This window comes from Geotrypetes seraphini, chromosome 9, assembly GCF_902459505.1.
Source record: "Geotrypetes seraphini chromosome 9, aGeoSer1.1, whole genome shotgun sequence".
NCBI lineage: Eukaryota > Metazoa > Chordata > Amphibia > Gymnophiona > Dermophiidae > Geotrypetes > Geotrypetes seraphini.
Window position 1 is genome coordinate 107,206,701 of NC_047092.1, and position 17,200 is coordinate 107,223,900.

General features: G+C 48.2%; 1 protein-coding gene across 1 annotated transcript in view; it reads right to left on the reverse strand.

Annotated features, from left to right (window-relative positions):
- LOC117366358 (galactose-3-O-sulfotransferase 2-like) overlaps positions 1–17,200 on the reverse strand; it is a 247,771-nt gene that overhangs the window by 71,938 nt on the left and 158,633 nt on the right. The window contains exon 3 of the mRNA XM_033957636.1: positions 7,675–8,152. Within this exon, the coding sequence (XP_033813527.1) occupies positions 7,675–8,152 (478 nt within the window). The remainder of the gene's footprint in view (positions 1–7,674; positions 8,153–17,200) is intronic.

Below are 17,200 nucleotides of genomic sequence, written 5' to 3' on the forward strand. Positions count from 1 at the left end.
CGCATGATCAGAGAGAGTAGGGACATCAAGTTCCGCTCTAGTCACCCGTGATAAAAAAGAAGACACAACCAAGATATAATCTATTCTGGACATGGTGGGATGAGCACGTGCCACATGTGTAAAATCCTTATCTAAAGGATGATATAAACGCCACACATCAACAAGATCCAAAACCCTACAAAATTGAGCAAACCCTCTGGCCGATCTGAAATCCACGGGAGAGGCTCCTCCCAATCTATCCATATCTGGATCCAGGACTGCATTAAAATCCCCCATAAGCATCAAGGGGACATCTGGAAAGATGGCGCACAGACCCACAAGCTGCTGAAAGAAATCCAAATTAAACACATTCGGGGCATAGACATTGGCTAAGATCAGCTCCTGACCCTGAATGTCCAGATGAAGAAATAAATATCTCCCCCCAGGATCCTTAACCACTCTACGCACCGTATAGGGAAAATGTTTACTAAGTAGAATGGCCACCCCCGCACTATGGGTAGTACCCGTAGAATAATAAACCTCCTTAACCCATCCCTTACCCAGTTTCTCATGTTCAGCATCAGACAGGTGTGTCTCCTGGAGACAGGCCACATGCATCCCCTTCTGCCTAAGAGTTTGCAGTATCTTAGACCTTTTTACCGGCGAGTTTATACCCGCCACATTCCAGGAGCACACTTTCAGAGTGGAATCACCCATAGTCAGAGCAAAAGAAAACAACCACCAGACTCCCAAAACTGAAAAGAGGGGTCAAATGCCCAGCCCACATAAGACCCCCCAGATCCACCACCAGAGAAACAGATCCCCTTGGCCCAACACAGTAAAAAACCCCTGACACTGGAATGCAAAACCCTCCCAAGCCCAACCCCACCCCCCGAGGGAAACTCCCCCCGTCCATCCCCCAACTCCCCCATGTACCCCCCAAATCCACTTCACTCATGACGTCCTAATCCTCGCCCCTGCTAAACAAAACCAAATATGGGAAACCCACAGACCCAAACAATCCCCACACACCAAACCCCACTGCCATACACACTTGGGAACCCACACAAAAACCACCCCAAAAGCACATCACTCAGCCCCCAAAACAGAGCAACCAACAAACCCAACAGACCATTAAGCCCTAGTACAAGCCCTACAGGGACCCATTAGCCACTACCGCTACATCCGGCTGCCCCCTGCGCACAGCCGGAGGGACCACCTCAATACCCAAAGAGGTGACAAAAGGCAGGGCGGTGGCCGGAGAATCAAAAGTCTGTGTGCGTCCATCCTTCTGAATCCTCAATTTGGCTGGATAGAGCAGGGCGAACTTCACTTTATTTGCAAACAAAGCCGAGCAAATAGGTGTAAATTCCCGGCGTCGTGCCGCCACTGCAGTAGAATAGTCCTGAAAACAAAGGATAGTTTTATTTTCGTGGCGCAGACCCTTGCCAGCTCGAAGGGCTTGTAAGATAGCAGTCTTATGAGCAAAGTTCAAGATCTTGAATATAACCACACGAGGCCTGGAACCCTCTGGCCCCCGAGGCCCCAGGCGATGCGCCCTCTCCACCCGGAACTTTCCCAAGCAGGCATCCAAAGCTAGTGATTGTGGGATCCAACTCTCCAAGAAGCCAGGCAATTCAACATCAAGGATATGCTCCGGGAGACCGACGAGACGCAGATTACTCCGGCGAGCCCGATTTTCCAGGTCATCCACCTTCTGAGTTAGGGCTGCCAGCTCCTTGGCCATCCGGGAAGATCCCAGCTCCACCGGCTGCACCCGGTCCTCCAAAGTACTCACCCGATGCTGTACTTCATCCAGCTCCAGCCCCAAGCTATCCAGCCGTTCGTGAGCAGCATTGATTTTGTCCAGGAACTGCTGCAGTTTTTTGTCAATTGCCGCTTCCACCGCTGCTGTGACCTCCGCCACGAGGTCGGAAGTCAGCGCGGGACATGCTGTCGGGCTAGAGGGAGCCGCGTCTGACGCCATCTTGGGCTCCTGAAGTCGGCCCCGATCACGCGCGGGACGGGCCGGTTTCGAGGCCATAAGCGCTATAAAATCGCGCCGCACAGACGTCCCCCGACGCAACGAAGCACCCGGTACCTCCGGAGCACTCGGATCCCGATTGCAAGTGGGGAAAAAGGACGGCAGGGCTCGCGAGGACGGGAGCAGTGCTTTTCAGCGACCACTCATCCCCATGACGTCACCGGAAGTCCATGTTATGTATTTTAAATGAGTCTGAAAATGTTTTTAACCTCTTATCGACAGGGTTTTCTCTTTGATTCTTTTGATTATTTTCCAGCACCTTTCCTATTGCTAGAATAATAGAGGCAGTGTCGGTAGAAACAGTTTCTCTGTGACTGATCATTGGTTTAATGTCAGCTATTATTGTGGCCTCAATGTCTGTTATAATTTTCTCTGGAAGTATCCTAGAGTCTTGTCCTAAGGTAAGGTGACCATACGTCCCGTTTTGAATGGAATCGTCCCGTTATTACATTGCATGTCCCATTGTCCCCACACACCACTTCGGGGCGCCGAAATGCCCAGTTTTCAGTGGTGAGAATGATCTAATAAAAGGATGGTCCCGTTCAAAACCCTGGAAGAGCTGGGGACACGGCTTTCTTTACCCGCTGCCACTGCCACCATTCACGATCCTGCCCCGATCTCTTTCTGTTCCTGCACTGGCTCTTGGATTTGCCGTGCTACCTCGCCCCGCCCCTTGGAGCAGCACTCTCCTTCGTAAGTGGCTTTCTCTCTGACGTCAGAGTTCACGTCGGAGAGAGGCTTGTGGGTCTGCCACATGCAGAGTTTTGAAGCTGCTTGGGCCGGGCCATCCAGAAGTGCTAGGCCATCATCCACCGTCGAGGAGTCTGGAGCAAGGGGCAGTTCAAAGAGTTGGAAAGATAAGAGGAGCAGTTCCACAAGCAAGAATAGAGGGGATGCAAGGTGGGGGATTGGGCATAGTAATGTGGGGCGTGCTGTTGGGGACAAATGCTGGAGGCAGGGAGAGGGAGAAGGTTGAGATGAGTTTTTATATGGTGGTGGAGAGGGAACAAAGGGGAAGCAGGTGGGGGATATTGGACATAGTGATGTGGGGAGTGCTGTTAGGGACAAATGCTAGAGGCAGGGAGGGGGAGAAAGCTGAGATGAATATTTATATAGTGGTAGAGAGGGAACAGAGGGGATGCAGGGTGAGGGGGGTATTGGACATAGTGATGCGGGTAGTGCTTCTGGGGACAAAGGAGCAATTCAACAAGGGGGACAAATGCTGGAAGGCAGTGAAGAGGAGGGGGCAGTTTTGAGAATTTATATCTGCTGTCTATATTTTGCACTAAATTTGTCTATTTTTCTATAGTTGTTACTGAGGTGACATTGCGTATTTTAAAGTCATCTGCCTTGACCTCTTTGAAACATAAAACAAATATAAATAATAATTAACATTTTCTCTGCATACAGTGTGCTTTGTGTTTTTAAAAAAAATGTTATGGTTATCATTATGAATTAAGATATTGTGTGTACATGAAAAATGAATGGAAGAAATTAGGGGTGGGACTAGGGTGGGATTGGGGGCGGGATTGAAAATTAGTAGATGTCCCTTTTGAAGAAAAAAATAAATGGTCACGTTATCCTAAGGGCATACACACAGGACTAGTAATTTTTCCTGTATAGGACCCCTCATCCTACCTAGAATTTTTATACCTTGTACTCTTGTGTTTCTTTCTAGTACAGTCTGAATTTCCTGGAAACTAATTCCCAAAGGAACCTCTTTGAACAAAAAGACCCCTTGTAGAATCAGTTCCCTCTCCCGCACACCATTTTAGTAAAGTTTGCATTGCCATTTTATTTATTTATTCACTTTTCTATACCGTTCTCCCAGGAGAGCTCAGAACGGTTTACATGGGTTTATTCAGGTACTCAAGCATTTTTCCCTATCTGACCCGGCAGGCTCACAATCTATCTAATGTACTTGGGGCAATGGAGGGATTAAGTGACTTGCCCAGGGTCACAAGGAGCAGCGTGGGTTTGAACCCACAACCCCAGGGTGCTGAGGCTGTAGCTTTAATCACTGCACCACACTCTTCATTCTTCACAGTAATATCCAAAAGCACACAAACTACAGTTTCTATTTTAAACATATCTCTGCCCCTTTGGCATACTGATACAGCACCCAGTGCGCTCTAAAGTGATAAAAGTGGAGTGCGATAAAATATACTAAAATTTAGGTAAGCTCCTTGGGATAGGTCCCTGATGTTCGGGCACTACTTGTGCAAACCTCTAGCCTCCTATGGTACCCTTTGGCCGGCCAAAATATACTATCGGGTAAAAATAGTAAAATAATAAATACAAATAGAACTTCCCCTTTTACTAGTACATTCAGAGTTCAGAGATAGTCTGCTTAGAGAAATTTTCTGCCAGCTCCCACAAAACTATTAACCAGAGAAAGATGAGCTGCTTCTCCCTACTCCAAACTGCTCACTTCCCCTTCTCACACACACTGTTCTCTGCCTTTTCCTTTTTACTCTTCTCAGGCTGAAAAAAAACTCGGAATCTTCCAAAACAGTCAATGGTAGCTCTCTGATCTTGGCAGGGGGAGGAGTCCATACAGAGTGCAGACAGCCTCTCCATCGCCATGACATCAAAGGCAATAGCAGCTCTCTTCTGAATTCCTGCAACATGAAATCTCTGAGCATGAACACAGGAATTCCCCCTACCTCACATTTATGTTAGTTTAGAATATTTTATGTTTTACAAGAAAAAAAAAAATTAAACTGAAGAAGGGAGACGAGATAATATGCCAACCTCAGTATTCTATTTCACTGGAGGGAAGAAAAGATCTTCAGCCAGTTTAGTAACAGATGGTTTGCTGGAGTCCTGCATGTCCCTGTATAATACTCCAGTCCTTCCAATCAAAAAGATGGATCATATTGCCTGGTAAAACTTTTTGTCAATGCCTTCTTATGCTAAAGTTTCAGTAGTCTCTTCAGTTATTTTTAGATGGGAGGGAAGGGTAAAATTTATTGCTCATTTAAGTCTGTAAGTTCAATGTGCTTTTCTTGTACTATCATATGTATCTATATTTTTGTTTTGCACAAGTTGTAGTTTGGAAAATTAATACAAATTAAAAAAAAAGATATAGTGTTAAGAATATTTCTGGCTGGAAGGTAATTTTTAATGTTTTTTTGCATTTTATTTGTGGAAATTATGATTCAATAATGCCTGTATCGATTTTATGATTTGTCAATATTTGTTTTGATATAGTACTATTTTTCTTTAGGGGATAGGAAATTTTTGTTTGTCCTTTGTTTGTATTAAATGTTTAGTGACTAAAGGGTGATCAGGATAATATGTATGTAGCTAATATGTAAACCGCATAGTTATGTGTTGTATATTAATTGTTAAATAAATACTCCTGAACCAGGTGGTACAGGTTAGAGAATAACACGGGAAAAAAATATGTCTTCATCTATGTCCCCATGAGCTTGGTCCCCATTCCCGTCCCATCCCCACGAGCTCAGTCCCTGTTCCTGTCCCGTTCCCACGAGCTCGGTTCCCGTCCCCACAAACCATCTGATCCCATCCGCACAAACCATCTCCCTTCTGTGTTCCTATTTTCCCCATTTCTAATATCTCCCCTCTGTATCTGTATACTCCCTCCTGTGTCCGGCATTGCCTACCCTGTGTCCATATACCATCCCCATATAACTCCCCTTTATGTCTCTATCCTTATGCCCCCATGCATATAATTTCCCCTCTGTTTCTGTTACCTTCCTATGTCCAGATTTCCCCTCTCTTCTTCCACACTAATGTGTCTCTCTCCTCTCCAACCCCATCTAGCTTCTTTCCCTCTTTCTCCCCCTGCTTCCAGCATCTGGCTCACCTGCCTGTCCTTCTCCCCTTTCTCTTTCCTGCTGTGGGTTCAATATTTGTCTCCCTCTTACTTCATCCCCTTAGTCCAGCATCTCTTTCCCTTCCACTCCCTCCTTCCTACTGTGAGGGAACACGTGCAGTCACAGATTGAGCGGTCCAGCATCCCCCTCCCGCCCAATCGCTATCATCTCCCTTCCTCCCTTCTCCTTACCTTATGTGGTGAATTTCATTTTTCTTCTCCCAGTGGAACGCTTTCAACATGTCACGTGCGGCTGCTTGAGTTGAATCTTCTCCTCTGACGCAACTGGAAACAGGCAGACGCATCAGAGAAGAAGATTCAAGCAGCCATGCACGACTTGTTGAAAACGTGCTGCTGGAAGAAGAAAAATGAAATTCGCCGCATAAGGTGAAGGGAAAAGAGGGAGGGAGATGGTGGTAATTGGTCGGGAAGGGGCTGCTGGACCGCGCTCAGTGACCGCGTGCATTCCCTTACTTCACTGCAGAGTCAAGACCACAGGGCGGTGAATGACCTTATCCCCGTCCCCTTGACAACTATTAGTTTTCTCTTCCTATTTCGGCAGGTTACCCGTGGCTAGCCGTGGGTATCAGCCAACATGTCATTCTCTAGTACAGGTTCAACATCCTGTAGTTCCCAACCCTTATACCCTATTGAGTAAAATCTCACATGAGCATAGGTGGTTTAGCATAGTGGATTTGAAGGATGCATTTTGGTCCTATCCTATGGATCCTGAGAGTTGCGATCTGTTTGCTTTTGAGTGAGAGAACCCCTACACAGGTTGCAAACAACAATATAGATGAACGGTGTTACCCCAGGGGTTCACTGAGTCCCCAAATTTATTTGGTCAAGTACTAGAGCAAATTACTAGACACTGTTTCACGAGGATGGCCTGAGTGTGTGCAGGCAGTTGTTGCCGCAGCTCTCCTAGTGGAAGAGAGTTGGATATTGACTGCTTCAAGAAGAGATATAGGAGTGTCCCCATATGAAATGTTATTTGGGTTACCTTATATGGGCACTTTGGAAGGTCTTCCATCTTTAGAGACAGGGGATCAGTTTATTAAAAAGTACATACTGGCATTTTCTTCTACTCTTTTTGCACTTAGGGAAAAGGGATTGGTGGCGCAGACCCCACCCTTAGAATTTGCGGTGCACCACTACAAGCATGGAGAGTGGGTACTAGTTAAATCATGGAAAGAAGCCAAGTTGCAACCTGAATGGGAAGGGCCTTATCAAGTGCTGCTCACCACGGAGACTGCAGTGAGAACAAAAGAAAAGGGATGGACTCACTGTACCAGAATCAAGGGATCGGTCGATGCCCCAGCTAAATGGTGTGTACAGCAATCCAATGTTCCTCTTCGGATAACCCTCAAAAAGTCAGTGAACGGTCAGAAGTAACACTCTCATATGAACTGAATCCAGTGATACCTGCTGGAATTGGACTTTACAGAGATTCCAGACTATTTTTCTTTTACTGTAGTACTATAGTGCAATTTTAGTATACTGTATGGAAGGCTTTGTTCCCTAGTCAGGTTGTAAGCAAGTTCAGATAATTTACTTGATCTCTTAATTTGTTCAAGTAGTTCTTATTGCATAAGTTACAGTCAATATGTATGGGATATTGCAATATGTGATTTTAACAGTATGGTTGTTTTCCATATTGAGGTGGGGCCCAGTGGTTTCGGTTACCACAGTTTGAAATGTATTTCTCCTTTTTCAAACATTATGTTTCCCCTTTTCTCCCTCACAAGTTCATATCTCCCATCTTTCTAGTTTTCTTATCCCATTTTCTTTTCCTCTGAAGTTTACTCACCTCTGACTGCAGGAACCTCATGTGGTGGCACATGATGTTGAATTCAGTCCTGTTGTAATCCGAGAAACCCTCTATGAAAAATGCTATGAAATATCTTGGATAGAAAAATTGATAAGATCCATTGTATGGCAAGGCAAATGTCAGATTTTGAGTATCACCAAAGCGGAAGAGACTGTTCATGACTGTGCTGCTGGCACTCTTATGCATTTTGAGGAAGAAGATATGAGTTTGGGGTTTGCAGCTGGATTTGATAGGGAAACTGGAGAATGACTGGTTCTGAGCTCCTCTGTGCTCAGCTGTACCTGTGACAGATTTTGGAGAATTGAGTTTTCCTTGTAACAACTTTCCATACATCTGTAATGGAGCATTGGTAATCTTTAAATTATCTATGTTATTTGTCTTCACATGTTGTAGCCTGAGTGAACTTTGGATTAAGAAGGTATTCTTACTTGCAGGATTCATGGAAGAGCTGTTCATTCTGTTGAGAGAGAAAAATAAGCTATAGCTCAAATTTACTTTGACTGTTAAGCTTTTTCTGATGATGCCTATGTTCATCATGTCTGCTGTTGCTGAAGCTCTATTTAAAGGATTTATATCAATGGTTGCAGAGCTGTTCACCCTACTGACATAGAGTGTTCCTATCAGTCACATTTTTAGTTCCAGATTTCATGTTGGAGTTTAGAAAGTTTTGGGTCAATGTTCAAAGCGATTTAACCAGCCAGAAATTACTCCTTGTTAGTTAAATCACTGAATATTACTACACACCGCTAAAGTAAAAGTCAACTATTTTGTGGGTGGTCCAAGGATGGAGTCAGCATGTATATGTTTAAATGCCAACATTTAGCACTTAACCGCCTAAGTTAAATAGTGCCACTTAAGCTGAATATCACACATAACAGCTGAATATCACACATAACAGCATAACAGCATAACAGCATAAGTAGTAGCCAGCTGCATAAACCCTGGATATTCAATGCTAGTGCCTAGATCTAACCCAACATTGAATATAAACATAAGAATTGCCGCTTCTGGGTCAGATCAGTGGTTCATCGTGCTGTGACAAACCCATGGCCAGCTTTGTCCCTGTGATTAATAAAAGCAGAACACGGTCCCTGGTCAGAAGAGCTGACCAGGTTAAAAGTAATGATATAGAAATGGCTGACTACCCCTCAGACAGTGAGATAGATCAGGAAGGGTATGAGCCTAAGGATATTCAGCAGAATGTGCCATATCAGAGTAAATATACCAGAAAGCCTGTTAGGACTTTTACTGAGAAGTGGAGACCTGGTCCTGCAGGGTATCACTCTATTGTCAGCCTAGGAGAAACCAGCTTTATTTCCCTAGGGATTTTCAGCCCAACATCCCTCCTCCTAGGAGAGAGGGGTGGGACTATGACACACGTAAAAGCAAAGCCCTGAATCACAGTAGGGAGGAGACAGGAGAGACAGAGGCAGGAGAAGCAAATCTGTCAGGGCTCAGCCCAGCCCAGATCTCTCTTGCCGGCTCCTGGACTCTCCTGCTCTCTGCTGCTGTTCCCTTCAGTGCAAGCCTGTGGTTTTAAAGCGGGCATGCACTGCAGGGAACCCTGGTTGGACCTGGCCCGACCTGTCCTGATCCGACACACCCCCTGTACCTAACAGTTGGAAGCAGGAGAGGTGGTCAGTCCCTCCTGCTCCTTTGACCTCCAGCGACGTCTTCTGGAGCAGGAGTCCTCCTGCTCCTTTGCCTCCTCCTGCTTCCCTGATGACGCACCGCGAATGTGGGCCTTAGGTCCTGCCCCAGTGCTTCATGTGATGCACAGGTAGGAGCCTAAGGCCCTGATTGGCTGAGGCACCACAGGCCCCTCCCAACAGGGAGGTCCAACTGCTTAGACACTGAATTGAGAAAATGGTTGACTATTATTAAGATAAGTACAAAACATAAAATAAGAAAGAGTTATTAAAAATTAAAAATTGAGAAAATTGAGCCTATACCAGTGAGGATTTAACACATTGTCCTCCCCGGAAAATAAGACCTGTAATGGGACGGAGGAGGGGTGTTTCTGAAGACTTTGGCACAATATTGCATATAGTTGATAAGTAAAGTATGAAGGTGGAAGAGAACTGAGTATAAGCACCTTAGAAACAGTATTGCAAGTGATACTTGAACTTTGGACATTTATGACAACTGTGCGAACCATTTTTATTTTTGCCTGATTTATGAATTTCATGATTGTGGCTGGCGGTGCTCAGACCACTTACCAAATAAAGCCTAGAATTGAAAGTTCAACAATACCTGGACTGTGTCTCCAATTCTTGGTAAATTTATCTCAATGTAGCCTGGGCAGACTAGGCAGGGGCCTAGGTCTGTTTTTACTTGAAAGGCCTTCCTTTTTCCTGAGGAAGCCACGCCGACAGGTCAGAGTAATACACTGCTAAGCCGCCTGCAGGTATAGGCAGGGGTTAGCCGTGTGACAGTTCCCAGCAGTCCGCTCTCGCGGCAGCCCCTTGGTCAAAGACCCTGAGACCAGCCCTAGCTGCGTACGTTCCAGTTCAGCAGGAACTTGTCTAACCTTGTCTTGAATCCCTGGAGGGTGTTTTCCCCTATAACAGCTTCCGGAAGAGCATTCCAGTTTTCCACCAACCTGACAAAGTTAGACAAGTTCCTGCTAAACCAGAACGTACACAGGTGAGGCTAGACTCAGGGCACTGGTCTTTGACCTAAGGGCCACCGCAGGAGTGGACTGCTGGGCACGATGGACCACTGGTCTGACCCAGCAGCGGCAATTCTTATGTTCATATGTTCTTATCCCAGAATGCACTGGGAGTCAGGCCTAAGATTATGGTTAGCCCAGGCGCTTAAAGGCCCCTCATATGGGAGGGGCCCTAGGTGCTTGGGCCAATCAGGGCCTTAGGCCCCTCCCTGGTGCATCCCACAATGCAGTGGGAGGTAGGCAGTATGTGGGCCAACCTAGACTTAGTTGTCTGGCAGCCATAATTGAAAAGGTTAACAGATTGCCTGGACAGAACTTATATGTTTTGACTTAGACCAAGTCAAAACAGGTATAAGTTCCGGATCGGGCCGCTGAGCTGCTCGCGGCTGCTGTGATCAGTTCAGTGGCCCAGGCAACCCATTCTCCACACCCCCTGCAATGACCACGGCAGAAGGGATGTCCAGTCCCTCCTGCCCAAACCTACTGTGTTCCCTCTCAAGCATCGCAGGCAGGAGGGATGCCTAGTCCTTCTTGCCGGACCCCCTGAACCCCTGTTATGGTCTTAGAGACATTTGGAGCATTGAGATTAAGCATCAAATTACTGCGTCTCAATGACCACGAATTTAGACTTGGAGGATGAGATGTACAGTTTCTGCATCTATGAGACAAACTTGGTTTTTCCTATTACATAGAGCATTCTGGACCCCTGTTCGTTTACAAAAATTAGATTGCTCTAAGTTTGATAGATGTTGGCATTGTCATCTTGAAGCAGGGATCATTTATTGTTCTATTGTCCATTTATTATGACTTTTTGGAAATCAATTTGGGGCCAAATTAATAATTTGTTAGAAAATCATGTGGCCTTATCATATGATACAATATTATTTGGCATGTCTATGAGAGTGAAGAGTCAAATATCTTCCAAAAATAATAAACTCTTACTTATTTTAACAGGAGTCGCCATACAACAAATAACAAGTAATTGGAACAGATTAAACTACAGTTTTTGGTGGAATTCAGTGTGTCACATTTATAAAATGGAAAGAACACTAGCTATTCAGAAAGGGAATTTTAATAAATTTCAAGATGTGTGGGGGCCATTAACACATTTTTGCAATGAATAGGTATTATTTTCCCTGATTTGTATAAATGAAAGAATGGGGTAAGGGGAGAGGGGATATTATTATATGGTATATGTGTAATGAAGTATTGAAGAGATGAGAGGGAAAGGGAATTTCAAGTGATGTATTTAAGTCAAAATGATGTTACTTTTTTATGCACTTGATGTAAGTTATAAAAACGAATAAAGAATTAAAAAAAAATAAAAAATGTTGAAGAGCACGGGTCCAAGCACCGAACCCTATGGTACTCCACTCATGACGCTTTTTCAGTCCAAGACTAGAGTGTTGTTTAAATTTGGATGTATTTGTTATAAAGTTTTATTTGGGTTAGCTCCATCTTATCTTGTTGCTCATTTTAGAGTTTTTACATGTAAAAAAAATACATGTAGATCCGGTTGGTTTTATTTTCCTTCAGTGAAAACGTGTCGCTTTAAGAAATTCTTAGATAGGAGTCTGGTGTTTCAAGCAGGAGTAATGAATTCATGTTTGAATGCTCTTATTTCTCCAGCCCTCACTTATTATCAATTTCGGAAAGATCTTAAAACTTATCTAGTTAAACAATACAATATTTAATTGATTTCAAAATTACCATTTTAAACAGATTTTTTTTATTATTTTTATGGAATAATGTTTACAGTTTCTTATCTATTTTTGTATAAATAATTTGTATTGTGCATATTTTACTTTGAATAAGTTAGGGTCGCATTTTGTTAGTCAGTATTTTTTATTGAATTGTGTTACTTTCTTTTATAAGACATTGTTATTTGGATCCACTCTCTGTTTCCTATCCTCCAACCAGTTTTTAATCCACGTGAGTATTTCACCCTCGATTCCATGGCTCACAATTTTTCAAAGTAGTCGTTCATACGAGACCTTGTCAAACGCCTTCTAACAATCCAGATATACAATGTCGACTGGGTCACCCTTCTCTATCTGCCTTACTCCCTTGAAGAAGTGCAGCAAGTTCGTCAAGCAAGATCTTCCTTTGCTGAAGCCATGATGGCTGGTCCTCATCAGATTGTGTCCATCAAGGTGATCAATGATACGGTCCTTTATCAGCGCCTCTACCATCTTTCCCGTTACCGAGGTCAGACTCACCGGTCTGTAGTTTTCCGGATCTCCCCTCGAACCTTTCTTGAAGATCGGCGTAACATTCACCACTTTCCAGTCTTCTAGAATCCTTCCTGATTTTATCAACAGATTGGCTATTAGTTGAAGCAGTTCAGCTATAACCCCTTTCAGTTCCTTGATTAACTTTGGATGGATGCCATCCAGTCCCAGGGATTTGTCATTTTTAAGCCTATCATCTGCCTGCATACCTCTTCTAGACTGACCGTCAACCCTGTCAGTTTCCCGTCTTCGCTTCCTGCGTATAGCTTGTTGGCTTCCGGTATGTTGTGTATATCCTCTTTGGTAAATACAGATGCAAAAAAATGTGTTCAGTTTGTCGGCGATGGCTTTGTCCTCCTTTAGCACTCCCTTTATTCCATAGTCATCCAAAGGTCCCACCACTTCCTACGTTTCCCCTTAATATATCGAAAGAACGGCTTGAAGTTTTTTGCCTCCTTGGCTATTTTTTCCTCGTAGTCTCTATTGTCCCCTCTCATCGCCTTATGGCCCCTGCTTTGATGATGTTTGTGCTTTTTCCAGTTTTCATCCATTTTTGACCTTTATCCCAGGACAAGCAGGCAGCATATTCTCACATGTGGGTGACGTCATTTACGGAGCCCCAGCGCGGACAGCTTTTCAAGCAAACTTGATTGAAGTTTCAAGTTTGCTACACTGCACCACGCATGTGCATGCCTTCTTGCCCACTAGAGGGCGCATCCCACCTCGTGGTCCTCAGTTCAGTTTTTTCCGCGGAGCCAGAAGCCCTGTGGAAATTGTGCTCCTATTTTTCAGCCTTCTGACACCGCGTCTGGGTTGTTTAGCTCGGTCGCTGTGCTTTATTTATTGTTTTCTCTGTTTAGTCCGTCGTTTTTCGTCGAAAAAAAAAAAAGATTTTGTTTCTTCCGTTCGGCTCTGGGGGCTCCCGGGAGCCGCGGCCGCGGGACTTCGTTCATTCCCGGCCACTTTCTTTTTCATGTCCCGTCCCTCGACGGGCTTTAAGAAATGCACCCGGTGTGAGCGGTTACTCTCCATCACTGACCCCCACCGGTGGTGCTTGCTCTGCCTTGGACCCGAGCACCCGACTGCTTCCTGCGATAGGTGTTCCACTCTTCAGGCTAGAGCGCTCCGTTGACGCCGCGCCAGGATGGCGGAGCTTTTTACAGTTGACACCGCGCCCGGAAAGTCCTCGACGTCGGCCTCGGCTTCGGCCCCGGCCTTGACCTCGGCCTCGGCGCCTTCGGCGTCGCCGCGTGCCTCGACCTCAACTTCGAAGCCGACGCCCGTGACCAAGCCTGCCTCGGGTAAGTCCTCTTTTCCATCCCCGACTCCAGGGTCGTCGAAGAAGCCATCCTCGAGTGCCTCTGCGGCGGGTGGGTCGTCCTCGGCCCCGCCCAGGACTCCGGCCACTAATGCCCCGAGGGAATACTCGAGACCGAGGTCGCCCTCCAGGGAGCATCCCCCGGCCTCGGACCTGCCTACCATGGTGGGGATCCCGGCGTTCCAGGACCTGCTCCGAGCATTGATTTCCTCGGAGTTGTCTGGCGCCCTCGAACAACTGCAGCGGGCTGCGACCTCGACTGCTTTGGCCTCGGGGGTTCCGACCTCGGCGACCTCGGTCTCGACTCCCTCAGTCTCGGCTGCCGGGGCACCACCGACCTCGGCCTCGACCTTGCCCTCGACCTCGACCTCGGGGGCCCCGCCTGAGAGCAGCGTTCGGCCCCGAGACAAGGTGCGCCGAGTGAGACGGATTTCCTCCTCCTCCTCGAGGTCCTCCCAGGGTTCCTCGCCCTCGGGCCGGCCTCGAGCGAGGCGTCGCCCGAGGAAGCCGAAGCGTTCGCGAGGCTCTCCTCGGCGACGTGGTCGCTCCTCGCCGCTCGGGGGCGAGGCCTTGAGGGTTTCGGAGCTTCGTCTCGACAACCCGAGGCTTCTCCGTTCCCCTGCGAGAGGGGGTTCTCGTGACTCCTCGCCAAGGAAAAGGGGGCGTACCTCGGTCCCTCGGACGCCTGGGACGTCTCCCAGGGGCTCTTCGAGGCGGAGACGTTCCCCGACCCCCTCGGGACCATTAGATCTGGCCTCATGGGGCTCGGGTTCAGGTAGGGAGCCCTGTTATTCTCACGAGCCCTCCCCCTTTTGTTCGGCGGAGAGGTCGAGAACTCCCTCCCCGCCGGCCAGGCAGTCCTCCTTCTCTGGCTTCGTGCAGGACATGGCGCGTGCCTTGGGCCTGGACCTCATGGCTGGGTCGCAGTATACTAAGGAGTTTCTCGAGGAGCAGGACCTTCCTGCCCCCCCAAGGGAATCCCCTCGGCTACCCCTGAACAAGGTCCTTCATCAGACCTTGCTTAGGAACCTGGCTTCACCTCTTACAGTCGCAGCGGTGCCGTCTAAGATGGAGTCCAAGTACAGGACGATACCACCCAAAGGGTTTGAAAAGGCTCAACTCTCCCACCAGTCTCTACTGGTTGAGTCTGCGCTCAAAAAGACGCAACCCTCCCGGGTTTCTGTGGCGGTTCCGCCCGGCAGGGAGGGTCGGACCCTTGACAAGTTTGGTCGTCGCCTCTATGCCAACTCCTTCATGGCAACCAGGGCGTTAAATTATGCCTTTACCTTTTCCTCCTATCTACGGGGCATGGTTAAGGATCTGCCCCAATATCGTGAGGCTTTGCCGGACTCCCGCAAGGAAGGGTTCAACAGGTTTGTGTCCAACCTGTCTCAATTGCGGTTGTACCTTTTCCATGCGGTGTACGATATGTTTGAGCTGGTATCGAGGGTGTCGGCCTTTGCGGTAGCTATGCGCCGGTTGGCGTGGCTACGCACCCTAGATATGGACCCAAACCTGCAGGAACGCCTTGCGGACTTGCCTTGCGTGAGGTCCGAATTATTCGATGAATCCCTGGAGGCGGCGACCAAACAGCTCTCGGAACAGGAGCGCTCGTTAGCCTCCTTGGTCCGTCCGAAACCTCGAGCCACGCCGCAGAAACCCTTCCGGCCTCCCCCGAGGAGGTACCCTCAAAAGTCAACCCCGGCTTTTTCAAGGCCACCGCCTCGGCGCCCCCCTAGACAGGGCAGAGGGGGACAAACCAAGACTCCAGCGCAGGGTCCTGCCAAGCCGGCGCCGTCCTTTTGACGGGATAGGCGGATGGGGCCGGCCCCCCTCCGCCTTCGCGCCGGACTCCCTCCCCATTGGGGGTCGACTCCGGTCCTTTTATGCGGCCTGGACCGAGATAACATCCGACGCTTGGGTGCTCCGGACCGTCTCCGAGGGCTACTCTCTCAACTTTTGCTCTGCGCCGCCGGAACATTCACCGGGGGCTTGCCCATACAACCGGACCCAGCTCCCCGTCCTCATGGCCGAGGCCAGGGCCTTGTTGAGGCTTCGGGTGGTGGAACCTGTTCCCTCCGACCAGCGGGGGCGGGGGTTTTACTCCCGTTACTTTTTGGTCCCAAAGAAGACCGGGGACTTGCGCCCCATTCTAGACCTCAGGAAGCTCAACAAGTTCCTGGTCCGGGAGAAGTTCCGGATGTTGTCACTTCCGGTATTATATCCTCTCTTGGAGGAAGGGGACTGGATGTGCTCCCTGGATCTCAAGGAAGCGTACACCCATGTTCCGGTGCATCCCACTTTCTGCAAATTCTTACGGTTCCAGGTGGGCGAGCTGCACCTGCAGTACAGAGTCCTCCCCTTCGGCCTGGCCTCGTCCCCTCGAGTCTTCACGAAGTGTATGGTGGTAGTCGCTGCAGCACTACGGTCTCGGGGGTTCCAGGTCTTTCCTTACCTGGACGATTGGCTGTTCAAGGCCCCGACCAGGGAAGGTGTTATCTCAGCGACCCTACAGACTATCGCCTTCCTTCAATGCCTGGGGTTCGAAGTGAACTTTCCCAAGTCCCAATTATGCCCATCCCAATCACTTCAGTTTATAGGCGCAGTGCTGGACACTGTTCGCCTCCGTTCATTCCTTCCTCCTCCGCGGTTGGAGGCTTTGGTTCGGTTGGGTCGGCTGATCCTCCAGCTGCCGCTGGTGTCGGCCCAGCGCATGATGATGCTTCTGGGCCACATGGCCTCGACGGTCCACGTCACGCCGTTCGCCAGGCTGCACATGAGAATTCCTCAGTGGTCTCTGGCCTCTCAGTGGCGCCAGGAGTGCGATCCGGTCTCGTCTCGCATAACGGTGACTCCTTCTTTGAGACGCTCGCTCCGTTGGTGGACCGACTCTTCGAATCTTTCCGGGGGTTTGCTCTTTCTCGTCCCTCCGCCTCACAAGGTTCTGACCACGGACTCCTCGGAGTACGCGTGGGGGGCCCATCTCGATGGTCTGCGGACCCAAGGCCTGTGGTCGGTGGAGGACCGACGCTGTCACATCAATGTGTTGAAGCTTCGCGCCATCTTTCTGGCGGCTCGTGCTTTCTGCCACCTGCTCCGCGACCAGGTAGTCCTCGTGCGAACGGACAACCAGGTAGCCATGTATTATGTGAACAAGCAAGGTGGGACGGGCTCTTGGCCCCTTTGCCGGGAAGCTCTGCGACTTTGGGAATGGGCGATCTCCCAGAACATCTTCCTACAGGCGGTCTATATACAGGGGGACCAGAACTGCTTGGCAGACAAACT